The sequence below is a fragment of the Diabrotica virgifera genome, chromosome 8 (genome assembly GCF_917563875.1).
Source record: "Diabrotica virgifera virgifera chromosome 8, PGI_DIABVI_V3a".
Classification (NCBI taxonomy): Eukaryota; Metazoa; Arthropoda; class Insecta; order Coleoptera; family Chrysomelidae; genus Diabrotica; species Diabrotica virgifera.
In genome coordinates, this window is record NC_065450.1 from 133,655,261 (window position 1) to 133,678,650 (window position 23,390).

The window sequence follows — 23,390 nt, forward strand, 5'->3', positions numbered from 1 at the left end:
ATAACAGGTCTGATGCAAGTTTTATAAATTCTAACTTTGCTCTTTATTTTTTACTTTGTTTTACTTATCATTAATTCTGCAATTTTATGAAATATAAAGCCAAAATCTATTTTAGTTGCAGTGTAAGTGGTTGGGGACAAATTAATTTTGAAACTACCACGGGTGTTCCCACTGTACCTCAAAAGAAAGCTTACGTTAACATAGTTAGTTATGCAACTTGTAGAGCTTCGTTTCTGAATGTACTGGGCCCTTCGACTGATTCGTACTTGGATCAAAATGGAGAAATATGTGCGGGTGGTGTAAACATGATCGATGCTTGTACAGTAAGTATCTAAAAAATAATAATTTCTGTTATTTAGAAACCCGATAGATAGATCACCTAAACTTTTTTTAATCATACTTTATTTAACAATTAGAATATTATACATTAAACACTGATCAAAACTAAAAGGGAGCAACTAACTTCATTTAATGTAAATTGTTTATTTCATTAGTGTAGTCTATTAAAATATTTAAACAAGTATTTACGAAAATATATTTATTTTAATACTTAAACTCGTTCACAATGGTCAACAGTAATCACACACCAAATTATAATACCTTTCGCCACGAACTTAGGATACCAATTAAAAATATCTATTACCTTCCGCTGTGTTTATATCATCACCGCACCACCAGTAGGTCCGTATCGACTCTGTCCCAAGCTGTTGGCCGTATAAGGAAATTAGTGCCACAAGCCGACAACCGTATTAGGAATTGAGTGTGACTTCTGTCCCCAGCTGATAACCATATAAGGAAATTAGTGACTCACGGCGACCACCGTATTAGGTATTGAGTGTGACTGCATTAGGTGGGAACTTAAAAATGTAGGTCCAACCAGTAGACACTTAAAGTTTTTAAAAACAAAAAAGAAAAACAAGTTTCTTATCTTCGTTTTTCTTGTATTCAGTAAAAAAGGAAAACTTGATAACATTTTGGAATCACGTTTATTCTGTTATTGAATTTCTGTCGATATTTACGTTAAAGTTGTTAAGAATTAATGATGGATTTTGATGTGCTTGGAAGACCATAAAGGCGCAGAGTGTATTTCACAGAGATTAAAATTGATAGGGCAAAAACTTTAATTCAAAAAGTTACTAAAGGTGCCGTATAGCATAAATGTTAAATGTTATTGGTGCTTCTATAAATAGAGCCTGGACCAGATATGAAATGTATGGAGTATTAGAAGACCACCTTAAGGCGAGTATACATATGCGCTCGGCTTGGTGTGTGAGCCGCTCGCGCGCAGCATATTTGTTAGATTAGTACGTGTTTTCAAGTGGCACAAAAACGGCTCGCACATGGCGCACCACGATCTAACTTTAGTCAGCTCAGGGACGTAACTAGGTTATTCAGCACCCGGGGCAAACACCTATTTTGCGCCCCCCCCCCCCCCCCCACCAATTGGACTGAAACTAATTCCTTATAACTCCTCTTAAAAAGTGTGGTGTGTTCATCGGCACGCTACATTAATACTATCTTGATCTTAAAATACTCAACCTCAAGTTCAAAGTATATAGGCCTAAATATATTTGGTAAATAATAGAATACGTATTTTCAAAAACAAATAGTTTATTTGAAAACAACATCATTTATACTAAAACACTTAAGATAGTAAATTATGTACAAGTATATCAAGTATTAGATAAAATTATAAAAAATTTAACTAAAATATTGATTTAAACATTTAACCCTTAAACGCCCAAGGGTGGGTAAAAAATGTCCACCTAATGCATATTCCCTTGTAACATATTTATTACGTGTTTCCAAATTTTCCAAAAATTATTTATTGTTAAAAAGACAGCCTTCTATCGAATGTTAAATTGGTTCTATCGATATTTTTGAAAATAAAAGTAATATGCGGTTACGTGGAAGAGCGCTTCTTAGCTGGTGTTTCTAGGAACATCATCTAAGAGCGAACGTCGCCTTTTGCTTTATTATAATTATTACTGTTTGTCTAGTTTGTATTTTTTTTTGTTTTGAAAAAAAAGCAATAAAGTCATTATTATTATTATTATTATTATTATTATTATTATATCTTGAGTTAAATATGGGTGGGCATAAAAAGTACACCCTTGCTAAAACTTGTTACTAAAGGTCTCTATATAATTTCTCGTTGATAGGAACACAATCGATATAATTATCGATGTATAATTACATAATCGACATAATTATCCGCCAATGAGGAGGCTGAAAGAAGAATGTGAAGAAAATCGACAAATCTGAATTACTGTCTTTTACTGGTATGTTAATTTTGACGTACATTTTAATGTTGTTGTAAGGTTTGTAAATTGTTTATTTTAATATTTTAGAAGATGCTGTGTTTATTAAGCATAAGATTCTTAAGTTTAATCTATTTCCAACAACTCTCAATAAATATATTAGCTATTTTCGAGGTGGACATTTTTTACCCACCCTTGGGCGTACATGGAACCTAAAAAAGGTTGGGCGTTTAAGGGTTAATTAAATTAAATAACAATTATTGTTCTTAGAATTTAACTTTTCGGGCTTTTCTTGCAGCAAATGTACTGACAATCTCACTGAAGCATAGTTTTGAGGCTACCTGGTGCTCAATGGAAATAATCCCTAGGTTTGTCAGCCTCTGTTGCCCTGTCAAATTCCGTAAATATTTTTTTATTATTTTAAGTTTGCTAAAACTTCTTTCATTCGAAGCCACTGAAACCGGAATTGTCAAGAAGATTCGTAAGGCAGTCATTATGTTTGGATATACATCCTCCATTTTGTTCACACACAAAAATTTCAGAACATCAACCGAATTGGCTGTTTGGATATTTGGTACTAAATACAAACCATGGTATTTGAAACTTCCACTTCGGTTGCCAATTCGTCTTTGTCCAAGCCTACTTTATATGTGGAGGCTAATTCGATTGCTTTAGCCTATAGGTCATCCCCACTCATTGTTCCAAAGCTAGCTCCGTTGAGAAAACCAAACAAATGATTTACGTTTTGAATAGAGTTAAATCTTTCTCAGAGTTCACAAAGAATGCGATCGACGATTTTTAATAGCTGCTCTTGAAATCCCTTCTCTTCTGAGAATTCAGGTGCTTCATCTTCGGCATTCTCATCAAACATGCGCTTTTTTCTTCTCTTTCGAACTACTTTGAAATGAGGATCAAGGCCAAGATTTGTTGCCATTTCTTTGGCTTCTTTCATTGCAGCGTTTAAATAGTTTGCCCTTTCCGAGTCTAGTTCAGAGACCAATCGACTGATGTGTTTGGTCGATCTATCTATGGTGATATTCTCCACTTGTAAGAGCTTGTTCACAATGTCAATGCGGGTCAATTGCTTGTACCAAAAACAGAATAGAACTATAAACTCAAACTGCTTGACATTTTTCAAAAGATTAGTTGCTTCAGTTTTTGTTTCATCTGAGGTAGTTAGGCTGGTTCTGAGGTCATTTAAAGCATTTATAATTTTACCTAGATGCTTGTATATAACTTCCCTCTTAGTACAGCTTCCCTCTTAGTCGACCATCTGGTGTTACTTTGTAGTTTTAGAGATAGAGGGACATGTTTTAATAAAACCTCCCATCTATTGGTGGAGGAAGCAAAAAAATTGTACAAGCAGTTAAGAGTTCCAAAGTATGACTGTACCTCCCCTGACATACTAGCAGCATTTTCACCTACTAAATTTAAGGAATGAGGATTGATGTGCTTCTTTTTTCTCTCTTTAGCTCTTTTGCGATTTTCCGCACCAGACAGTTTTTTCGACATGACTAATATTCATAAACACGAAAATAATATTGCTAGTAACACTCAAAGAAACAGCTCCGCAACCACTTTACATGAACCGAACCACTGATGATGTGTATAATGAAGTATGAACTATTGTCAACAATAGTAGTGCACAACATACGCAGTTAGTCAAGGTCACGCCAGCGAGCATCGATGTGTTGTGTTTGTGGCATGTTTGGTGAGAGGGATGGGGAGCTGTGGGTGGGAGCCGGGAGGGGAATGAAGTGTTCTGACGTCGCGCCGTCCTAGTGGCTCATTCCACAGATAACACAGTGTTCATCCGTTTTCAGTACAACTTCGTCCGGACCGTAAACATGATTCGTAAATAGTCAGATAGCATTCATCATTTCACTTTGCATTTTCTTAGACTTAAATCAAATAAAAATAATAAATATAATGAGAAATAAATTTTTATTAGAAAAATCTGTGGCCGTGTTGGCGCCCCGAACAACTTGCGCCCGGGGACAGTATATAGAGGTTCCACAGTAAAATCACTCTTCTGTCGGCGCTTTGATCTCAGGAAGTAATACCGGCAGTACGCAATTGGTAATTCACCAGTGGTGGATGCGGGTTTTCCCTGTTAAAAGCCGTACGTTTCTATGCGAATAGCAATGCGAGAGTGGGGCAAAAGCGACTGCCAACATTGCGCGGTCGCCCTGCGCGACTACAGATTTTATTTCCAATTTTTCGGAGAGTGGTTCTACTGTCCCTCTTTATACTGTGCCCGGGGCTCATGCACCGCGTGCCCCCCCTAGTTACGTCCCTGTGTCTGCTTTTCAACAAATGCTTTGATGGTTCGCAATACGTATTTGGACGGGTTTGTTGGTTTTGGGGCGCCTGAGTTGAATATTTGTTAGTAATGGAGTAGTGGATATATTTAAACATGTTAGCTTGCAACCCCCAACTTGCAACCAACTTGCAACCATCTTGCAACCAACTTGCAACCAACTTGCAACCAACTTGCAACCAACTTGCAACTAACTTGCAACCAACTTGCAACTCAACTTGCAACCAATCGGAATGAAACCAAACACTTCTCGATGAGAATAGGAGAAACTACTCCCGACGTCGGCCGATATCGGATCTGATCTGATCGGAGAAAAACGGATCCAATGTAGGCACCCACATTTAATACTAATTATCTACAATTACCAAATGTTCGTAAGTTTCCTCTGGATCGCGGAAGGTTCGTCAAAATGAAAAATTTTAACGAACATTAACCGCGCCACGAACGCGCGGCGCTAACACGGCGCGGATATGTATCTCCGCCTTTATACGCATCGTGCATGGTCGACTACAGCTAGACAGGATCGACTTTTACAATTATGGTCCGTCAGAGACCGTCAAATTACTGCTTGAACGCTACAATATGAGTTGGTAGAAGCTACGGGTACAAGAGTAACTACTCAAACTATACGTAATCAGCTTCACGAACATGGATTGAATTCAAGAAAGTAGAGTACCTCTTTTGACCCCTGCACATCGATAGAGCCAGACGATTGTTTGCAGAAGAACACATTAATTGGACCAGGGCACAATGGAGTAACGTGATGTTTACTCATGAGTCCAGATTTATTTTAAATCATGTTGATGGACGTGTTAGAGTCTGGAGAGGACCAAGCGAGCGGTTTTTGGATTCCACAATTCAAGAAACCCAGGCTTTTGGCGGAGGTCCCATTATGGTTTGGGGTGGGATAACTTTAAATGGCCGTTCTGACTTAGTAGTTATTCGGCAAGGGGCGATGATGGCAGAGCGGTACATAAACGAAGTCCTTGAACTACATGTTTTCCCATTTTCTGAAAATATGGGTCCAGAATTTATCCTTCAGTAAGATAATGCGAGACCGCACGTGGCCAGAATCATCATCATCATCATTAAACCCGGATCTATCCACTGCTAGATATAGGTCTCCCTCAGTTTTCTCCATGCATTTCTGTCCTTCTGTCAGTTTATGAAATGGCCAGCGTGGAGTCCAGATGTCCATCGAACACATTTGGGATATACACTCGGGAAGCGCTTGAAGAATCGTCAGCCACTAAGAGACCTATAACATGTCGAAGAAGTTCTCGTGGAAGAATGGAAACAACTAGATCAAGAACTAGAAATGTGATTGAAAGCATGCTTGGACGTTGTACAGAAGTTCGGCGAGTTAGAGGAGCTCATACACGCTACTAGTTTTGTTTTAAAATAATTTTTAGTAACTCTGTTATTAAAAAAATAAATCAAATTTTTCACATTATCAATTTTTATTTTTTTCCACCAAAAAATTTACACTTACACAGTTGGAAAAACTTTGCTATGTTTATAGCGAAAAGCCTTAACTGTAATTAAATAAAAATAATATAATCATAAAAAGAATAATAGTCCAGAAAGCCACTGCGCATCCGCTAGGAAAAATATTCTAATTCGGATTTTTTGCACAATCTTACTCAAAAAGAACTCCTTTTAACAAATTTGCATGTTGCCAGGACCAAAAGTTGGTCAAAAATTTTTTAAACGTTTTTTTTTTGTTTTTTTCCTAAAATTATTTTTTTGCATGGAACAAATTTGTTTTAGTTTTTTTGGATCATTCCAAAGAGAAAAGGTCTTCAGTGACTTTTCTCTAAAGTTGATACTTTTTGACATATAAGAGATTAAAAATTGAAAAATTGCGAAATCGGCCATATTTAACCCTCAAAAACTATGTGAAAAACTGAAAATTTGAATGTTGCCAAGGTAGGTAGATATTCTTTAAACATTTATTGATGAAATCCCGAAGAGTTTTTTGCAATACAATATTCAAAACTCCTTTGTTTTTTAATTGCTAATCAAGCGTGCGCGACACTATTTTCCAGCGTTGCATGTGTATGCAGTATGGTGCAAATGAAAGGAATAAATTCGTTATTTCGTAAACCGGCGACTTTAATGAAAAATACCGAAGCTGGTCGATTTTTATTTTTAAGTTATGATATTGTGACATATATGGTACACTAGTGACGTCATCCATCTGGGCGTGATGACGTAATCGATGATTTTTTTAAATGAGAATAGGGGTCGTGTGCTAGCTCATTTGAAAGGTACTTCAATTCTCTATTCAGTCATATAAACATTTACATAATTATTTATATAGGGTGTCCAATAATTTAATTTTTTTGTCAATTTGCCAAATGATTTAATTTAATAAAAATTTTTTGGACTCCCTGTATAAATAATTATGTACATGTTTATATTACTGAATAGAGAATTGAAGAACCTTTCAAATGAGCCAGCACACGATCCGTATTCTCATTTAAAAAAATCATCGATTACGTCATCACGCCCAGATGGATGACGTCACTAGTATACTATATATGCCACAATATCATAACTTAAAAATAAAAATCGACCTGTTTCGTGATTTTTTCCTTAAAGTCGCCGGTTTACGAAATAACGAATTTATTCCTTTCATTTGCACCATACTGTCGGTGGAAAATAGTGTCGCGCACGCTTGATTAGCAATTAAAAAACAAAGGAGTTTTGAATATTGTATTGCAAAAAACTCTTTGGGATTTCATCAATAGATGTTTAAATAATATCTACCTACCTTGGCATTATTCAAATTTTCAGTTTTTCACATAGTTTTTGAGGGTTAAAAATGGCCGATTTCGCAATTTTTCAATTTTTAATCGCTTATATGTCAAAAACTATCAACTTTAAAGAAAAGTCACTAAAGACCTTTTCTGTTTGGAATGATCCAAAAAACCTAAAAAAAAATTTTTCCATGCACAAAAAATAATTTTAGGAAAAAAACAAAAAAAAACGTTTAAAAAATTGTTGACCAACTTTTGGTCCTGGCAACATGCAAATTTGTTAAAAGGGGTCCTTTTTGAGTAAGACTGTGCAAAAAATCCGAATTAGAATATTTTTCCTAGCGGATGCGCAGTGGCTTTCTGGACTATAAGAAGTTCAAAACTACGAACATCTTATGAGTGGCACCTTTGTCATTTTGATCAGTGTATAAGTTAACGTGTTGACTTGGGAGTTGGGCTCCCCATTGGCATGAACGAATTCCTTCCAGTGAAGGAGTCTTAGGTTGTCTTCATGTCAGCTGGCCATAGTTTCTTTAACCTTCGGGCAATTGTTGGTTGTACTAGCGGCTGTAAGACAGCATTGGGGTTAATTTCCATTTTCTCTTGGTGTTTGTGTTACCTATCTTTAATGATATCTGTGATGAATGAAACCATCAGATCTTCATGTTAAATTCGACACGAATCAAGGCGCATTTGTGATCGTGATCATGCGTAGTATTTTTGACTGGCTCCTTTGGATGATAGCCATATTAGTTATTATAGTTATTACTATACACCCATATTGGTTTGATTATGGTGTTGTACATCAATAGTTTATTTTCCAAGCTTAGCTTTGATTTTCTACCTATTAACCAGTAGAGTTCTTTGACTTTCTTGTCGATTTGATTCCTCTTCTTTGTTATATGCACTTTCCAAGTAAGTTTAGAGTCTAGATGTATGCCGAGGTATTTGGAAGATTCGTTTTTAACAATAATTTTGTTATTTATTTATAGTGATGGACACTGATCTTTTCTTGTACTAAAGTTAAAGTGGGTGGATTTAGCCTCATTTATTTTAATTTTCCATTTTTTGATCCATTTTTCTGGCTTTGCTAAGTCATTTTGTAGGATGTTGGAAGCTTCTACTGGATCTTGGTGAATTGCTAATATGACGGGATCGTCCGCAAAAGTTCCTGTGAGGGTATGTGGAAACATAGGAATATATGATGTGAATAAATCATATAGAGTAGGATCCAGGACACTTCTTTGTGGGATCCGGCGTTGATTGGGAATTTTTGCGAGTATTCATCATTCTCTTTAACAATAATTTATCTGTCATGAAGATATGATTCGAGCAGTCGATAGAAGGACAGTGGAAAGCTTTTAGATATTTTGTATAATATTCCATCATGCCAAACCTTGCCAAAGGTTTGGCTAACATCCAAGAATACTGAGGGATGATCACTCAACCTGTGAACGATTTTTATTTGTAATTTGGATCATTTAAGAAAATTTCAGAAAAAAAAGTATAAGGACAAAAGTTGCTTAAAATTGATTAATATATTTATTATAAAATATAAATCCCGGTGTTACTTTTAATAAAAAAAATTTACCCATGGGAAGGGGTGGCACTCATCCTCGCCTACCCACCAAGTCACAAAACCCTACGGTATATGGCTATAGGGTCACCTTTGAAGTTGAGGGTAAGTAGAACCCATAGCCAAATGTTGTTGCAAATCGGTGGAAACTCAGAAATGTATGCAGGAAAATGGACATTAACTGGACTAAACACCTTTTTTCGAATTTTCACGGACTCTAAATTTCGAGTACAACTGTAAATTATAGGCAAGGAAAATGATTGTCAAAAACTCGCAAAGTGAATGTGAATACAAAAGAAAATATATAAAAAAATTGAGGACAACATACTGGCTTTCTCAACATCTTTTATTTTATAAAGTGTTGCCTTTCAATTGCCTCAGGTAGCTTTACTTCCTTTTCTGTGTTAATTATGGCCCTTACATGACGTGGTCTTCTTAGATTATGACCAAAGTTAACATTTCTCATGTAGTGATCTTTTTCCAAGTTACCATGCTCTTTTTCTAACTTGGCTACATCGCACTGATGAATACCAACTACAGTCCGTACAATATAGATACCGTTGCACGTCATTATCTACATCAGAGGTTCAAGTTGACATTGTTGCCATTTACAAACAATTCTTGAATTTATTTTGAATCAAATATATCACCTACTGATTGCGAAGTGGATTATACAACAAAACAAATTAATATTCAATGTAAATAAATAAAAACGTTAGAAATAAAAAACAAGAATTAAGTTATATAATCTTACGTTCAAAGTGAATAATAAAAACAAGAAATATAATAAAACAAATACTTATAGTAATGAATAAAAACAAATCTGACGTGTCAATACCGTAACTGTCCAATAAATGTTACCAATTTCTGCCAAAATGTCACCTATGTTCGATCGCAGTTAGAGTGTAATCCGAACAAGTGTGCTTTATAAAAACGCTTTATTTTACACTTATACAAATTAAATGAAACAAGTTAGGGTACGTTTATTTAAATTTACATTAATAGAAATCTTGCAATATTATTTCTACGCGTATATAATAAAACATGTCTAGTGGCTGTAATTCCAGTGTAACGATTCTAAAAAGGAACACACCTACGACTTTAATTAATATTTCGTGTTGGTATCATGTCACGGCACATGCTATGACGCGGATGATGTGCAACGGTACGCATCTAAACATTCCGTATATGTATTTGGACCATAGGAGTTTTCTATTGCTTCGTTGCAGCACGCGGTAATATTTTAACCAATAGGCGGCGAGGTCCCAAACGCATATACGGAATGTTAGTCGGTCCTAAATTCATATACGGAATGTTAAATATCGTACACCGAAAAAGATAAGATTTTTAGAGTCTTGTAACAGGAGATTGATTTTAAAATACTTGTTACTGTATTATTTCTGTAAATATATTTTGTTTTATTTCCTATTGCATTGTGTTATTTCTCTTTAATTATTTAATAATACAAAAAAACGAATAAAGTCCTTTATAAAAGGTATTTATTTAAAATCCCCAAAAAGGGCTACATCACAGAACTAGTTTTCGATTGGTTGACCTTGACCAATCATTATCAGTGCCTTCCTAAAATGAATATAACCTGATACAATGATGCACAGGTTTTAAAATTTTGACTACGGTTAAAAAAAGTTGTAGGTTATACTCACGTGACCTTACCATGCTAACCATCAAAATATACCTAATATTACAAATTTTATTTACATATATTACATAATTACAAATATTTTGGTGGTTAGCATGTAAGATCACGTGAGTATAACCTACAACTTTTTTTAACCGTAATCAAAATTTTAAAACCTTTGCACCATTTTATAAGATTATATTCATCTGAATATAATCACACACACTTATAACACAGCTAAAACAGATCTAAACATACTTAACAACACGTGCAAGTCATTAAAAATTCTGAGAAAGCGAAACCTTAGTCAAATAAAGAAATATGTCTCTCAAATCTATACCATCCCATTTATGAATTTCGCACCAAATAGGTACCTAATCATTGTTTTATTTTTCTTTAATAATACATTAATAAAATAGGTATTCTAAAATCAGTGTCCTTTAACTGATTAATAAAAAGTTCCATTTTTTGGTCTACGAATAATTAACATTCCGCATATGAATTTCGCACCAAATAACATTCGAAATACTATAATTGTTTTATTTTTATTTAATAATACAGTAACAAGTATTTAAAAATCAATCTCCTTTTAAAAGACTCTAAAAAACCTTATCTTTTTCGGCGTACGATATTTAACATTCCGTATATGAATTTGGGACCGACTAACATTCCGTATATGCATCTGGAACCTCGCCGCCTATTGGTTAAAATATTACCGCGTACTTCAACGAACCAATAGAAAACTCCTATGGTCCAAATACATATACGGAATGTTTAGATGCCAACGGTACCTATATTGTACGGACTGTATTATGAAATACGTGTATACGTACGCCCCCATCTTTTTAGGTACCTACATAGGGTGAGCCAGATTACTGGCCTATTAGAAATATCTCGAGAACTAAATGCAGAAGAATCATGAAAATTTGAATAATGGGGGTTTTGAAGGATGATATATTAAACGGAAATATTTTCATCTCTTTGCAACTTCCGGTTATAATGGAAGTTGCTTATAACGTAGTTTTTTTAAATAGGACACCCTGCATATTTTTACATTCTTGGATTCTCCTCAATATCTTCTTTCTTAAAATATGAGGTTTTGTAATATTATACAGGGTATTTTAAGAGATATTTACGTTTTTTTTTATTAATTTCGTAGCAACATTCACACCCTGTAGGATTGTAATAGTTTGACATTAAAAACTCTGCTTACGTTCAAGTGATTTTTGATATAGTCTACTATTGTTAAGAATCATTAGTATACAGTGGGGAAAATGAAAGAATACCCATGAACGAACATATAAAACACGCTGTATTTTACTGTCACCGTGTCATACAAAAAATTGGCCAGCGCAAGTACATGTAATAATTATTATTACTTGTACTTGCGCTGGGCAATTTTTTTTGTGACACGGTAACAGGAAAATACAGCGTGTTTTATATGTTCGTTCATGGGTATTCTTTCATTTTTCCGACTGTAGCTACTTTTGAAATTTTAGTATACAGGGTTGGTCGAAACTGGAATGAATATTTTCTGAGTTTTCTTAAATGAAACACCCTGTATTTTAGTATTGTAATGAAATGATATTTCATGGTACTTTTTTATTTTATAATTATTCCCTATACCTAACTGCTTTAATTTGTGAATTATTGGTGATTCAAGGTAAACATTAATTGCAATAAAAAATACGTAAAATTTTTTTAGGTTGGCCGTGAAAATATTCGATCACAAATAATTTTTCACAATTGTGTGCTTAACAATTAAGCACAAATTAAAGCAGTTGGGTATAGGGAATGCTTAAGAAATAAAAAAGTACCATAAAATATCATTTCATTACAATACTAAAATACAGGGTGTTTTATTTAAGAAAACTCAGAAAATACTCATTCCGAGTTTCGACCAACCCTGTATACTAAAATTAAAAATTTAGCTATACAAATGATTCTTAACAATAGTAGACTATACTAAAAATCATTTGAACGTAAGTAGAGTTTTAGATGTCAAACTACTACAATTCTACAGGGTGTGAATGTTGCTAAGAAAATAATAAACCACGTAATTATCTTTTACAATACCCTGTATAATATTACAAAACCTCATATTTTAAGATAGAAGACATCGAAGAGAATCTAAAAATGTAAAAATATACAGGGTGTCCCATTTAAAAAAAACGAAGTTATAAGCAACTTCCGGCATAAACGGAAGTAGCAAATAGATGAAAATATTTTCATTAAATAGATGACACTTCAAAACCCCTTAATTCAAATTTTTATAATTATGTTGCCTTTAGTTCTCGAGATATTTCTAATAGGCCCTTTATTTGCCTCACCCTGTATATTTTATTTTGTATTCACATTCACTTTGCGAGTTTTTGCCAATGATTGTCCTTGTCTATAATTTATGCCTAGTTGTACTTACTCGCTTACTCAACATTTTTTATTTTGTATCCTTTTGGCGTTCCATTTCTTCAGGTAACTTTACCTCCTTAGCTGTGTTAGTTGTCGCCCTTAGATGATAAGGTCTTCTGACAATATGACCAAAAATGGTAAAACATTGAAATGAATGAAAAAAGTCGATTTTCTTTTAAAATGTTACTAAAAATCCATGACATAGTAAAATCCTGGGGTAATTTTTAACTCAACACTCAATTTCAATGTTGCATTTATGAATAAAGACATTTTTTATCGATCAACATATTCAGCAATATTATATGTTACAGCAAGATGGTGGTTCTCCTTTAGTCTGTCCTACATCCTCCGGTGCACTTAGTCTTGCTGGACTGGTGATATGGGGTAAAAATTGCGGCCGACCCGGAGTATACGGAGTATACGTTAACACTGTCTATTATGCAGACTGGATTACCAACAATACGAAAACATAAAAATAGTTAGAGTACCACAAAAGTATTAAAAAAACTGAGTATTTATTCTTTCAGTGATAATATGTACCTATTGTATTTGTGCTATAATTAATAAATCAATAAACAAACCTAGATACTGTAACGAAAGAGTTTCGAATCGGCGCAATAAACGGTCCCCACGACTAGTAGTACGTTCTTTAACGGTAAAACATTGCAAAACTTCTAAATTTTAAAGAACCGCTTGGATTAACATGAAATTTGGCATACACATCGCTAACATGTCAAAGAAAAAAGTGATATTGTGCCGATATGTGCTTTTTCCCCGGGGGTGCTTTTCACCCCCTCTTGGGGGTGAAAAAGTATTCGTCTAAAGTAAGTCCGGAAATTGATAAACTGACTAATTTTAAGTAACTTTTGTTCTATAGAGTTTTTTCACTAAGTCAATACTTTTCGAGTTATTTGCCAGTGAATATGTTCATTTTTTCAACAAAATAACCACGCTTTTAAACGGTTTTTGCAAATAACTAAAATAGTAAGTATTTTGTCGAAAAAGCATTCGTAGCAAAAATATAGCCTGTAAAAAATTTAAAAAAAAATGGTGGATATATCACTTTTTTATACCTAGTAGAAGCAGAGTTATAGCTAATTAAAAATAGGTTCATATTCGTCAAATTCCAAATGGAATACTTTAACGTGAAATAACCAAAAATGAAGCACAATTCGGGGAAAACTCATTACCACTTATTTAAAGTGTTAAAAAAAGCTTCATTTTTGTGTTATAAAAAAAATTTCTAGCATCAAAAGTAAACAATTTAAGCTCAAAATAAAGTTAGTCCCTTTTTTTTTGGTAAAAATATCGGGAAAATCACCCCTAAATAGTATCTCAAATAAACTTAATCGTTACGACTTCACAAGTTTCTTGACTCGTGTATGTTTATATGATCTGTAAGTTTCATCGTTTCAAAGGCCTTATTTTTGAAAGAGCTGTAGTTAAAAGGGTTTGAACGTGTCACTGATCACGAATGTATGCAAATTTAGAAACAACAAATCTTAAGCAATTTTTGTCTAAGAGAAAAACAAAAAAATACATTATGATATTCAGAAAAGCAATGCTGACTTTTTTTGTTTTTCGAGATTTTTGGTATCTCTAACAATTTTTAAGTTATTTTAAAAAAAAAGCATATTTTTCAAAACTCAAATTTTTTAAAATTTTACTTTAAAACCAAATTTTTTCCAAAATAAGCACTTTGAATCGATGAAACTTACAGATCATATAAACACAACATAAGTAAAATAATTTGTGGAGCGGTAACGATTAATTTAGTTTAAGTTGCTAATTAGGGGGTGGTCTTCTCGATTTTTTTGCCAAAACAAAAGGGACCAACTTTATTTTGAGCGAAACTTACTTAAATTTAATGCTAGAAACTTTTTATAAAAACAGAAATAAAACTTTTTTTAAACACTTTAAAAAGTTATAATGGATTATCCCCAAAAAGTGCTTAATTTTTTGTCTATTTCACTTCGAAGTATTCTATTTGAAATTTGGTAAATATGAATCTATTTTTCATTGGCTATAACTGTGGTTTTACGAGGTCCAGAGGCCTAAAGCGTACACTTTTTTTTTACTTTTTTACAGGCTATATTTTTACTAAGAACGTTTTTTTCGACAAAATACTTACTTTTTGAGTTATTTGAATAAAAAAACCGTCTAAAAATGTAGTTATTTTGTTGAAAAATGAACATAATATTCACTGGCAAATAGCTCGAAAAGTGTTGACTTGGCGAAAAAGCTCTATAGAACGAAAGTTACTTAAAATTAGTCAGTTTATTCATTTCCGCACTTATTTTGGACTTATATTTTTTCACCCCCAAGAGGGGCTGAAAGTCACCCCCAGGGCAAAAGCACACATCGGCACAATATCACTTTTTTTCTTTGACATGTAAGCTATGCGTATGCCAAACTTCATGTCAATCCAAGCGGTTTTTTAAAATTTAGAGCAAAAACCGTGAAAGACTGGACTATAGTGAATTACAACCGTCCGGATAACAGTGGAAGCGACCGCGCTGTGAGCGTAGATCACTCCAGAATGTTCATCAGGCCTATAGATGGGTAGACATTTCTAGAACAGGACCTATTCCCTATTTAAGCAAAGCGAGCATTTATTTGAGTTAGTTATAAGCGAGAATTTGTTAAGTAAATTTGTATAAATAAATAAAGTCGTAAGTCGTATATAAATACGAATAGTCCTGTCGCCAGGGGAGTACAAGGCCTCCTTTATTCAGATAGACTTACCCAAGTTTTTTTTATATATTTTGACCCGTAGAACACTAATTTTTTGGGTAACAATTGATCCGAATATCGATAAGATTGTTATAAACAAAGAACTTGAGGAATTACATAACAGCGATTTCTCGCAAAACAAAACGTTTTTTTGTATTTTTTGGGCCATTATAATCAAAAAATGTTATAACAAGTTTTTTCGTAGAATGCATAGTTTTCGAGATAAACGCGCTTAAACTTTCAAAAAATCGAAAAATTCCAATGTTTGAACCCGAATAACTTTTGATTAAAAAATAAAATAGCAATTCTGCTTACCGCATTTGAAAGTTCAAGTCAAATTATATCGGTTTTAATTATTGGCATTGCTAAAAATTTATTTTATTATTGTTAAACAAAGCTATAAACACATAGTGCTTAAGGGATGTTTTCAATGATTTTCATTTAAAATCGAACGAGTAGGTAGAGTAGGTACAAGTGCAAGCGAGGCTATTTCTACGTAGCATGCATTAAAACGCATGTATTTTGCACGGGAAACACTATGTGTTTATAACTTTGTTTAACAATAAAAAAATAAATTTTTAGCAATGCATATAATCAAAACCGGTATAATTTGACTTGAATTTTCAAATAATGCGGTAAGCGGAATTGCTATTTTAGGTTTTAATTTAAAAGTTATTCGGGTTCAAAAATTGCGATTTTTTGAAAGTTCAACCGCGTTTATCTCGAAACTTGTAGAATGACCCAAAACATACAAAAAAATGTTTTGTTTTGCGAGAAATTGTTGTTATGTAATTCCTCAAGTTCTTGGTTTATAACAATCTTATCGACATTCGAATCAACTGTTACCCAAAAAATTCGTGTTCTACGGATCAAAATACATAAAAAAACTTGGGTAATCCTGTAGTGAAAGAAGAATCACCAAGATGAAACGTCGCATCATATGAGATTTAAATTACCACCATTTGATGGAAACTCTTCTTGGTCCCTATACCTTACACAATTTGAAGCTATTACGGCCGGCAATTATTGGACCGAACAAGAAAAGGCTGTTTCCTTGACTGCTGCTTTACGAGGTAATGCTGCAGATATATTAAGGAGTCGGGTGGACAGGGAAAAGTGTACTTTTGAAGTGTGTAAAACAAATAATTCCTAGCTGAGCGCTTTCGGCTTATAAAGTCATTTTCGGAGCTATGCTACAATAGAAATGTCTCTAATGAATAATTGATCTTAGAATTCAAAAGTTTTAACTTACGTCAAAAGGTTCAAAATACCACTATGAAGAGAGATGGATCCCATGTACGATATACTAAAAATACTTCTATTACTTGTGCAGTTTTTTAATGATGGAAAAAATATAGAAAAAAACCTTGTCTCTCTGTTGAAAAAAGGTGGTCAATTCTTGCTGTTCTTAGTCGGAAAAGTTGAAAAAACATATACATTACAAGCACAAAGGACTTTCACGAAAAACTACATTACATATAACAAAAATTTGATCATGGTAAGGTCAAGAGACCTTACCATCTGATGTGTGCTGTGTCAGTATGAAGAATGGCCGAATGGCGGCATGTAGTCTGGTGGATTTTAATGACAGCTGACATAGATAGTGTGTGCTGGTAAAGGTACTTTCACCTTTTCTCATAACAAGTGACAGTTGACATATGATATTTTAGCAATCGAATTGAACAACTTTTCAACATGGTCTGTAATTACATAAATCTAGTTTTTTAAAATTATAATGAAATACATATATTATTGAAAAAATAAGACTTAAGGTCCAAGATAAATCATTTGACAAGTTATCCTTCAAAAAACTGAACTCGGATCTTTTTTTAAAAAATTAATATAGGATGTAAAGGAGCTTGATGGTGAAGTTTTCCATATTATTGGATAAGTCACAAATTTCATTAGGTGCACTATGGGTGTATCGAAGATGGAAAATAAAATTAGTTAAGAATCAATTTTGAGAATATGGTTTTCTAAAGAATAAGTTGCCAAATGATTGATTACAATTATTGATTTATAATGATAATATTTAGTAAAGAGTTAAAAAGTTTTATAAAAAATGTTTGATTTTGATTGCACGAGGTTAAACTTCTTCCTCCAGAGTCTCCCACAAGAGTCTGAATAGAGGTTTATAGTTGTAATTAAGATTGATTTGTGTATTTAAGCAAAAATCAGGATTAAGTTTCATTTCTTTAGTTATCTCTCGATCTTCTAAAAGGTTCATTTGTCTATAGTTTTTGGTTAGTATGTTATGTAAAATTGCACTGTTTTTGGAAGGAGAGAAGGATTGGTTGCTAAATTTAACGTGATAACCAAAGTTGGATTTTTCTGGATTGTTGAGATGTTCCTTCATCCTCTGAGAAAGGGTCCTCATAGTTCTACCCACATGTCATGTTACAATCTACACCTTCTACTACTCTGGAATACTCAGCATTTAGAAAACCCACTCAAACTGACCATATGATACCCATGTCATCTAACCATCCCTTTCAACATAAGATGGCAGCTATTCAATGTTATGTTCACAGACTTCTAAACATCCCCATGTCCCAAGACAATTACAACAACGAAATTTCAATCATTAAACAAATAGCAAACAACAATGGCTTCCCCTATTCTACCGTAGATAAGGTCATTAGAAAGTCAATACTCAACAAGAGACTAAACCAAGCTCTTAACATAGTAAACGGACCCAACACTACATCTATTTATAGATCCTTATCCTACTTAGGGCCAATTTCAGAAAAAGTATCAAGATTACTTTTTAATAAAGTCAGTAACCTAAACATCTCCTTCAAAACCAAAAATAACATTAAGTCCATCTTCAGCCACACCAAAGAAAAAATCGACAAACTAAATAAAAGTGGTATTTATAAGCTGTCTTGTGGGGATTGTAACATGACTTATGTGGGCAGAGCAGAACTATGAGGACCCTTTCTCAGAGGATCAAGGAACATCTCAACAATCCAGAAGACACTTTATAACAATGTCAAAAAAAGGTCAAAAGTGAAAACCAATATTTTAAATTTCTCCGAAGAAAATATTAGTTTTTAGCGTTTTTTTTTTCATTAAAGTTCTACTGTAGTTCACCTACGATTCAGACGTGTTTATCGGCAAGAGTAAAACCAAATTTAACAGTATCCGATTAAAATTGTGTCTTAAAATAGTTGTTCAAATTTGGTGGTATATAAGGAAGTTTGGATAGAGTGTTCAAAACCAATTAAATGGACCTGCAAGTCGGGGGGAAACCCCCTGACCCTGTACCCCCAGATATACCTCAAAAAAAGATAAGTTTAATTAAAGATGTAAGTATGGATATTTATACAGTCGGACAGGTGACAACCTTTAATAAAAATAACATTTGCAATGAAAATAATCCGGTAAGTACTGATAATAATTCATTAATTAATCAAAATTCGTCAACACATGATAAAATCGACAATATTATGTCAAAAGAAAGAGAGGAATTTTTGTATGTAAGTACTGATTTAGGGCCATACCATATTTATGTTGAAAATAATACAGCTGAATTCAAAGGCAAATTAAATGCTCTCAAAATCGGAGATATAATTCTCTCTAACTTCCCGCAAATAGATAACAAAATTATTAGTATTGATTCTATAGGTCGGAATAGGATTAGAATCAAGTTAAAAGATTATAAATCAGCAAATTTTCTAATAACTCATAAAAACGATAACATTTTTGTTAAAAATAACTTTGTATTGTACATTCCAAAATTTATTCTTCATAGACAGGGCGTCATTAGAGATATTGAACAAGACTTTTCGGATGCGTATATAAAAGATAAAATAAAACCATTTGATCAACATTGCAATTTTGAAGTTTCTAACGTCAAAAGAATAAACCGTAAAGTAGAAAAAATTACAGATGAAGGTAAGTCAATAGAATATGTAGCCACTAAGTCTTGCATTGTTACTTTTAAATCTCAAATTTTGCCAAAATATATTTCTATTAATAAGGTTATTAAGGAAGTAGAACCCTACAAACAAAAGGTATTATTATGTTATAACTGCCTCCGTTTCGGCCACCTAGGTAGTCAGTGTAGAAGTAGACCGAGATGTAGTAAATGTCAGGAATCCCACACCACAAAAGATTGTACTAGTACTGACTACCTACCACGTTGCTTTAGCTGTCAAGGAAATCACCTTACAACTAATTTATCTTCTTGTCCAGAATTTAAAAGGCAAAAAATTGTGAAGGAAACCATGAGCTCTTCCAATGTTAATTTCTTTGATGCAAATAAACAGGTCCCAAAAAATACATACGCCAACATAGTCGCTCTTAATACCTCTGCCATGGAAAATAGTGTAATTTCCTCGACAAAATATCCCCAACGGATTCAATCTGGACTTACCCCATCTAGCATAATACAGTCTCATTCTTCTCAACCCCAATTCTCGCAGACCCAGAATTTACAACCCAAATCGTATAAAAATAATTTTACTAATTACATGTTTTCTTCTCCTACATCTTCAAGCCCAAACAAAAGGCACAGGCCAATTAGCCCTAATCCCATTGAAATTTCAAGACAAGAAATTCTTTTTCAACCAAACTCATCTTCTGTCTCGGGAGGAATTTTTAATAGTCAACATTATTTAAAAAACTCAGTTGGAGTAAAATCACAATCAGAGGAATTAAATTCAACAATAAGTTTAGTTTTAGAAGTAGTTCTCAATATTATAAATAATATAAAACATACAAACAATTTTAATGTATCAGAGTCAGAAATAGTTCAATTAATTAGTAATCATATAAACCAACCCTTGCCTTCAAATTCGCAGACATCACAAATATGAATATGCTGCAATTGAATTGTCGTTCAGCAGTAGCTAATAAAGTAAATTTAGAATATCTGCTATATCAAAATCAAATTTCCATAGCATTACTCTCAGAAACCTGGTTTAAATCAAAATACTATTATAATTTTAAAGGTTATAATTGCTTTAGATCAGATCGTGCAGACGGGTATGGTGGAACTGCCATTTTATTAAAATCAAACATAAGATGTGAAGAAATAAATCTTAAAAATAGACATCCTTTCACTCATAAATGTATTTCAGTTCAAATTTTTCGAAACAAAAATCCTATTACTATTGTCTCAGTATACATTGAACCAAAAACCCAGATATCTGAAAGACAATGGTTGGAATTCTTTACAGATATTCCTAAGGCTTTTATTATTGGTGGCGATTTTAATGCCCACAGTATCGCATGGGGCTGTGAAATTGAAGACAATTATGGTAAAAAACTTTTAGAAAGTATTGATCATTGTAATTTGATATGTCTGAATGATGGGTCGCCCACATTAGCAACTAGTAACAGTCCATCTGCTATTGACTTAACATTTTGTACTCAAGATATTTCAAATTTTTTAACGTGGAGTGTCTTACAAGATCCTCATGGATCCAATCATCTTCCGATTATCATAAACATGGAAACAGATAATACAACTTCATCTCCAACTGAAAACTTTCACAAGATCTGGAATCTTAACAAGGCCGATTGGGACTTACACCTCTGTACTAGAAGCTGAAAATTCTCCCGGTAAATATCAACAGTTCATAGCAAACATCAATAAAGCAGCCAATTTAGCAATACCGAAGTTTTCATCTAACGTCATACATAAGAGACAAATTTCAAACCAATGGTGGTGCGAAAGTTGTAAAACTGCTGCTGATAACCGTAAAATTGCATACGGAAAATATAAACAAAACCCTACAAGGAATAATTTATTTGAATTTAAGAGACTTGATGCTGTCGCAAAAAAACTCTTCAAGCAAAAGAAAAAACAGAATTGGATAGAGTACTGCGAAAGCCTTAACTCCAAAACAAAAATCAGTGAAGTATGGAAGAAAGTAAACGCCTTTAAAAACCGCAAACAGTCCAACAAGTTTCCAATAAATCCAAATTCAAGCTGGCTAGATGAATTTCATAATAAAATATCTCCTCAGTGGGTACCTTCCCAATATTTTCCAGAATACAGCGAAACAGTTTCAAGGGATAAGTTTGGCTTAGAACAACCATTTAAATTGTGGGAGTTAGATCGAGTACTTAGTCAACAAAATAGCAGTGCTCCAGGTAAAGACAATATTTCATATTCCATGATATACCATATACCACTTCAATATAAAATATCATTATTACATGTTTTTAATGAAATTTGGAATGACACGTCACAAATTCCAGAGAGTTGGAAGGAATATATTCTAATACCTATTAAAAAACCTGGAAAACCAGAAAATTCTTATAGTTCATATAGACCAATATCCCTAGCTTCTTGCTTCCTAAAGACGTTAGAAAGATTAATAAAAAATAGAATTGAACACTGGTTAGAGCAAGAAGATATTTTCCCAAAATCTCAGTATGGATTTCGAAAATCAAAATCAACTCAAGATGCGATAACTTCCTTAGTCTCATCTATACTAATAAACTTTACTGATAATGCGTATACTATGGCTGCTTTTCTAGATGTCTCTTCTGCATTCGATACCGTTAATTTGGACATTATGTATAAAAACTAGTAGACATTGGTTTTCCTATCAACTTGGCTAGATTTCTGAGGACACTGTACACTAATAGATGGACGGTTTTAAAAATCAACAATTCTATCTCCACTCCACGTCTTACAAATATAGGACTACCACAGGGTAGCATATTAAGTCCAATGTTATATATTTTATATAATATTGATTTAGAAAATTGTATTAATAGCACAACAAAGATTATTCAATATGCTGATGATGTAGTAGTTTACACATCCCACAAATCATTGGATATATGTAAAAATAATTTTAATGTCTCAATTAAGGCTGTTCTTAATCACTATCAAAATATTGGTTTAGCAATATCAGAATCTAAAACAGAAATTTGCATTTTCTCCAGAAATCGTCAAATTCCACAAGGTCATTTGGCAGTAGGTCAAATTCAATATCCTATTAAAAATTGTATAAAATATCTCGGTACTTATTTGGATAGAAAACTTCTATGGAAGGATCACATGCATCATATCATAAAAAAGTCTGAAAATGCAATGAATATTCTACGAGCCTTTTGTAGAACTAATTGGGGTGCCGATCCAAATATAGCACTTTTATTTTACCGTACTATGATTCGTCCTATTTTTGATTACAGTTGTCATCTGTATGGAACTGCTGCGAACACACATTTGAATAAATTAGAAATATAAAAAAATAAATGTCTTCGACTTTGTCTTGGATATTTGAAGTCTACACCCGTTAATATAATGGAAGTTGAGGCGATAGAACCACCCCTGGAATTTCGACGACAGTTTTTAAGTGATAAATTTATTACTAGAACCATAGGAAAAAATACAAACTATCTGCAGGATATACATAAGTTATCAATTTTAGATCTAACTCATAAATATTGGACAAAGAAAAAATGTCACCTTCTTGTAGATAGTTACTTGAAAATATCTCAATACCGAAGTACTTTCTATACTTATGAAAATCAAGTTTCACCTATGTATTCCCATGTATTAGAAGAAATTTTCTCAAAACAAATTAATACTTTTTTTATGGATATTAATTTAAATCCAGCCGTTTTTCAATCATTTATACTTCATAAATGGCCACATTATCAGTTTTACTATACAGATGGATCCAAAGTACAAAACAAAGTAGGATGTGCAATAATCAATATTCAA

General features: G+C 33.2%; 1 protein-coding gene across 1 annotated transcript in view; it reads left to right on the plus strand.

Moving 5' to 3' along the window:
* LOC126889313 (transmembrane protease serine 11C-like) overlaps positions 1–13,566 on the plus strand; it is a 77,661-nt gene extending 64,095 nt beyond the window's left edge. Inside the window, exons 5-6 of the mRNA XM_050657539.1 lie at positions 116–323; positions 13,279–13,566. Of these exons, the coding sequence (XP_050513496.1) occupies positions 116–323; positions 13,279–13,440 (370 nt within the window). The 3' untranslated portion in view covers positions 13,441–13,566. The remainder of the gene's footprint in view (positions 1–115; positions 324–13,278) is intronic.
* Positions 13,567–23,390: the final 9,824 nt, after the last annotated feature.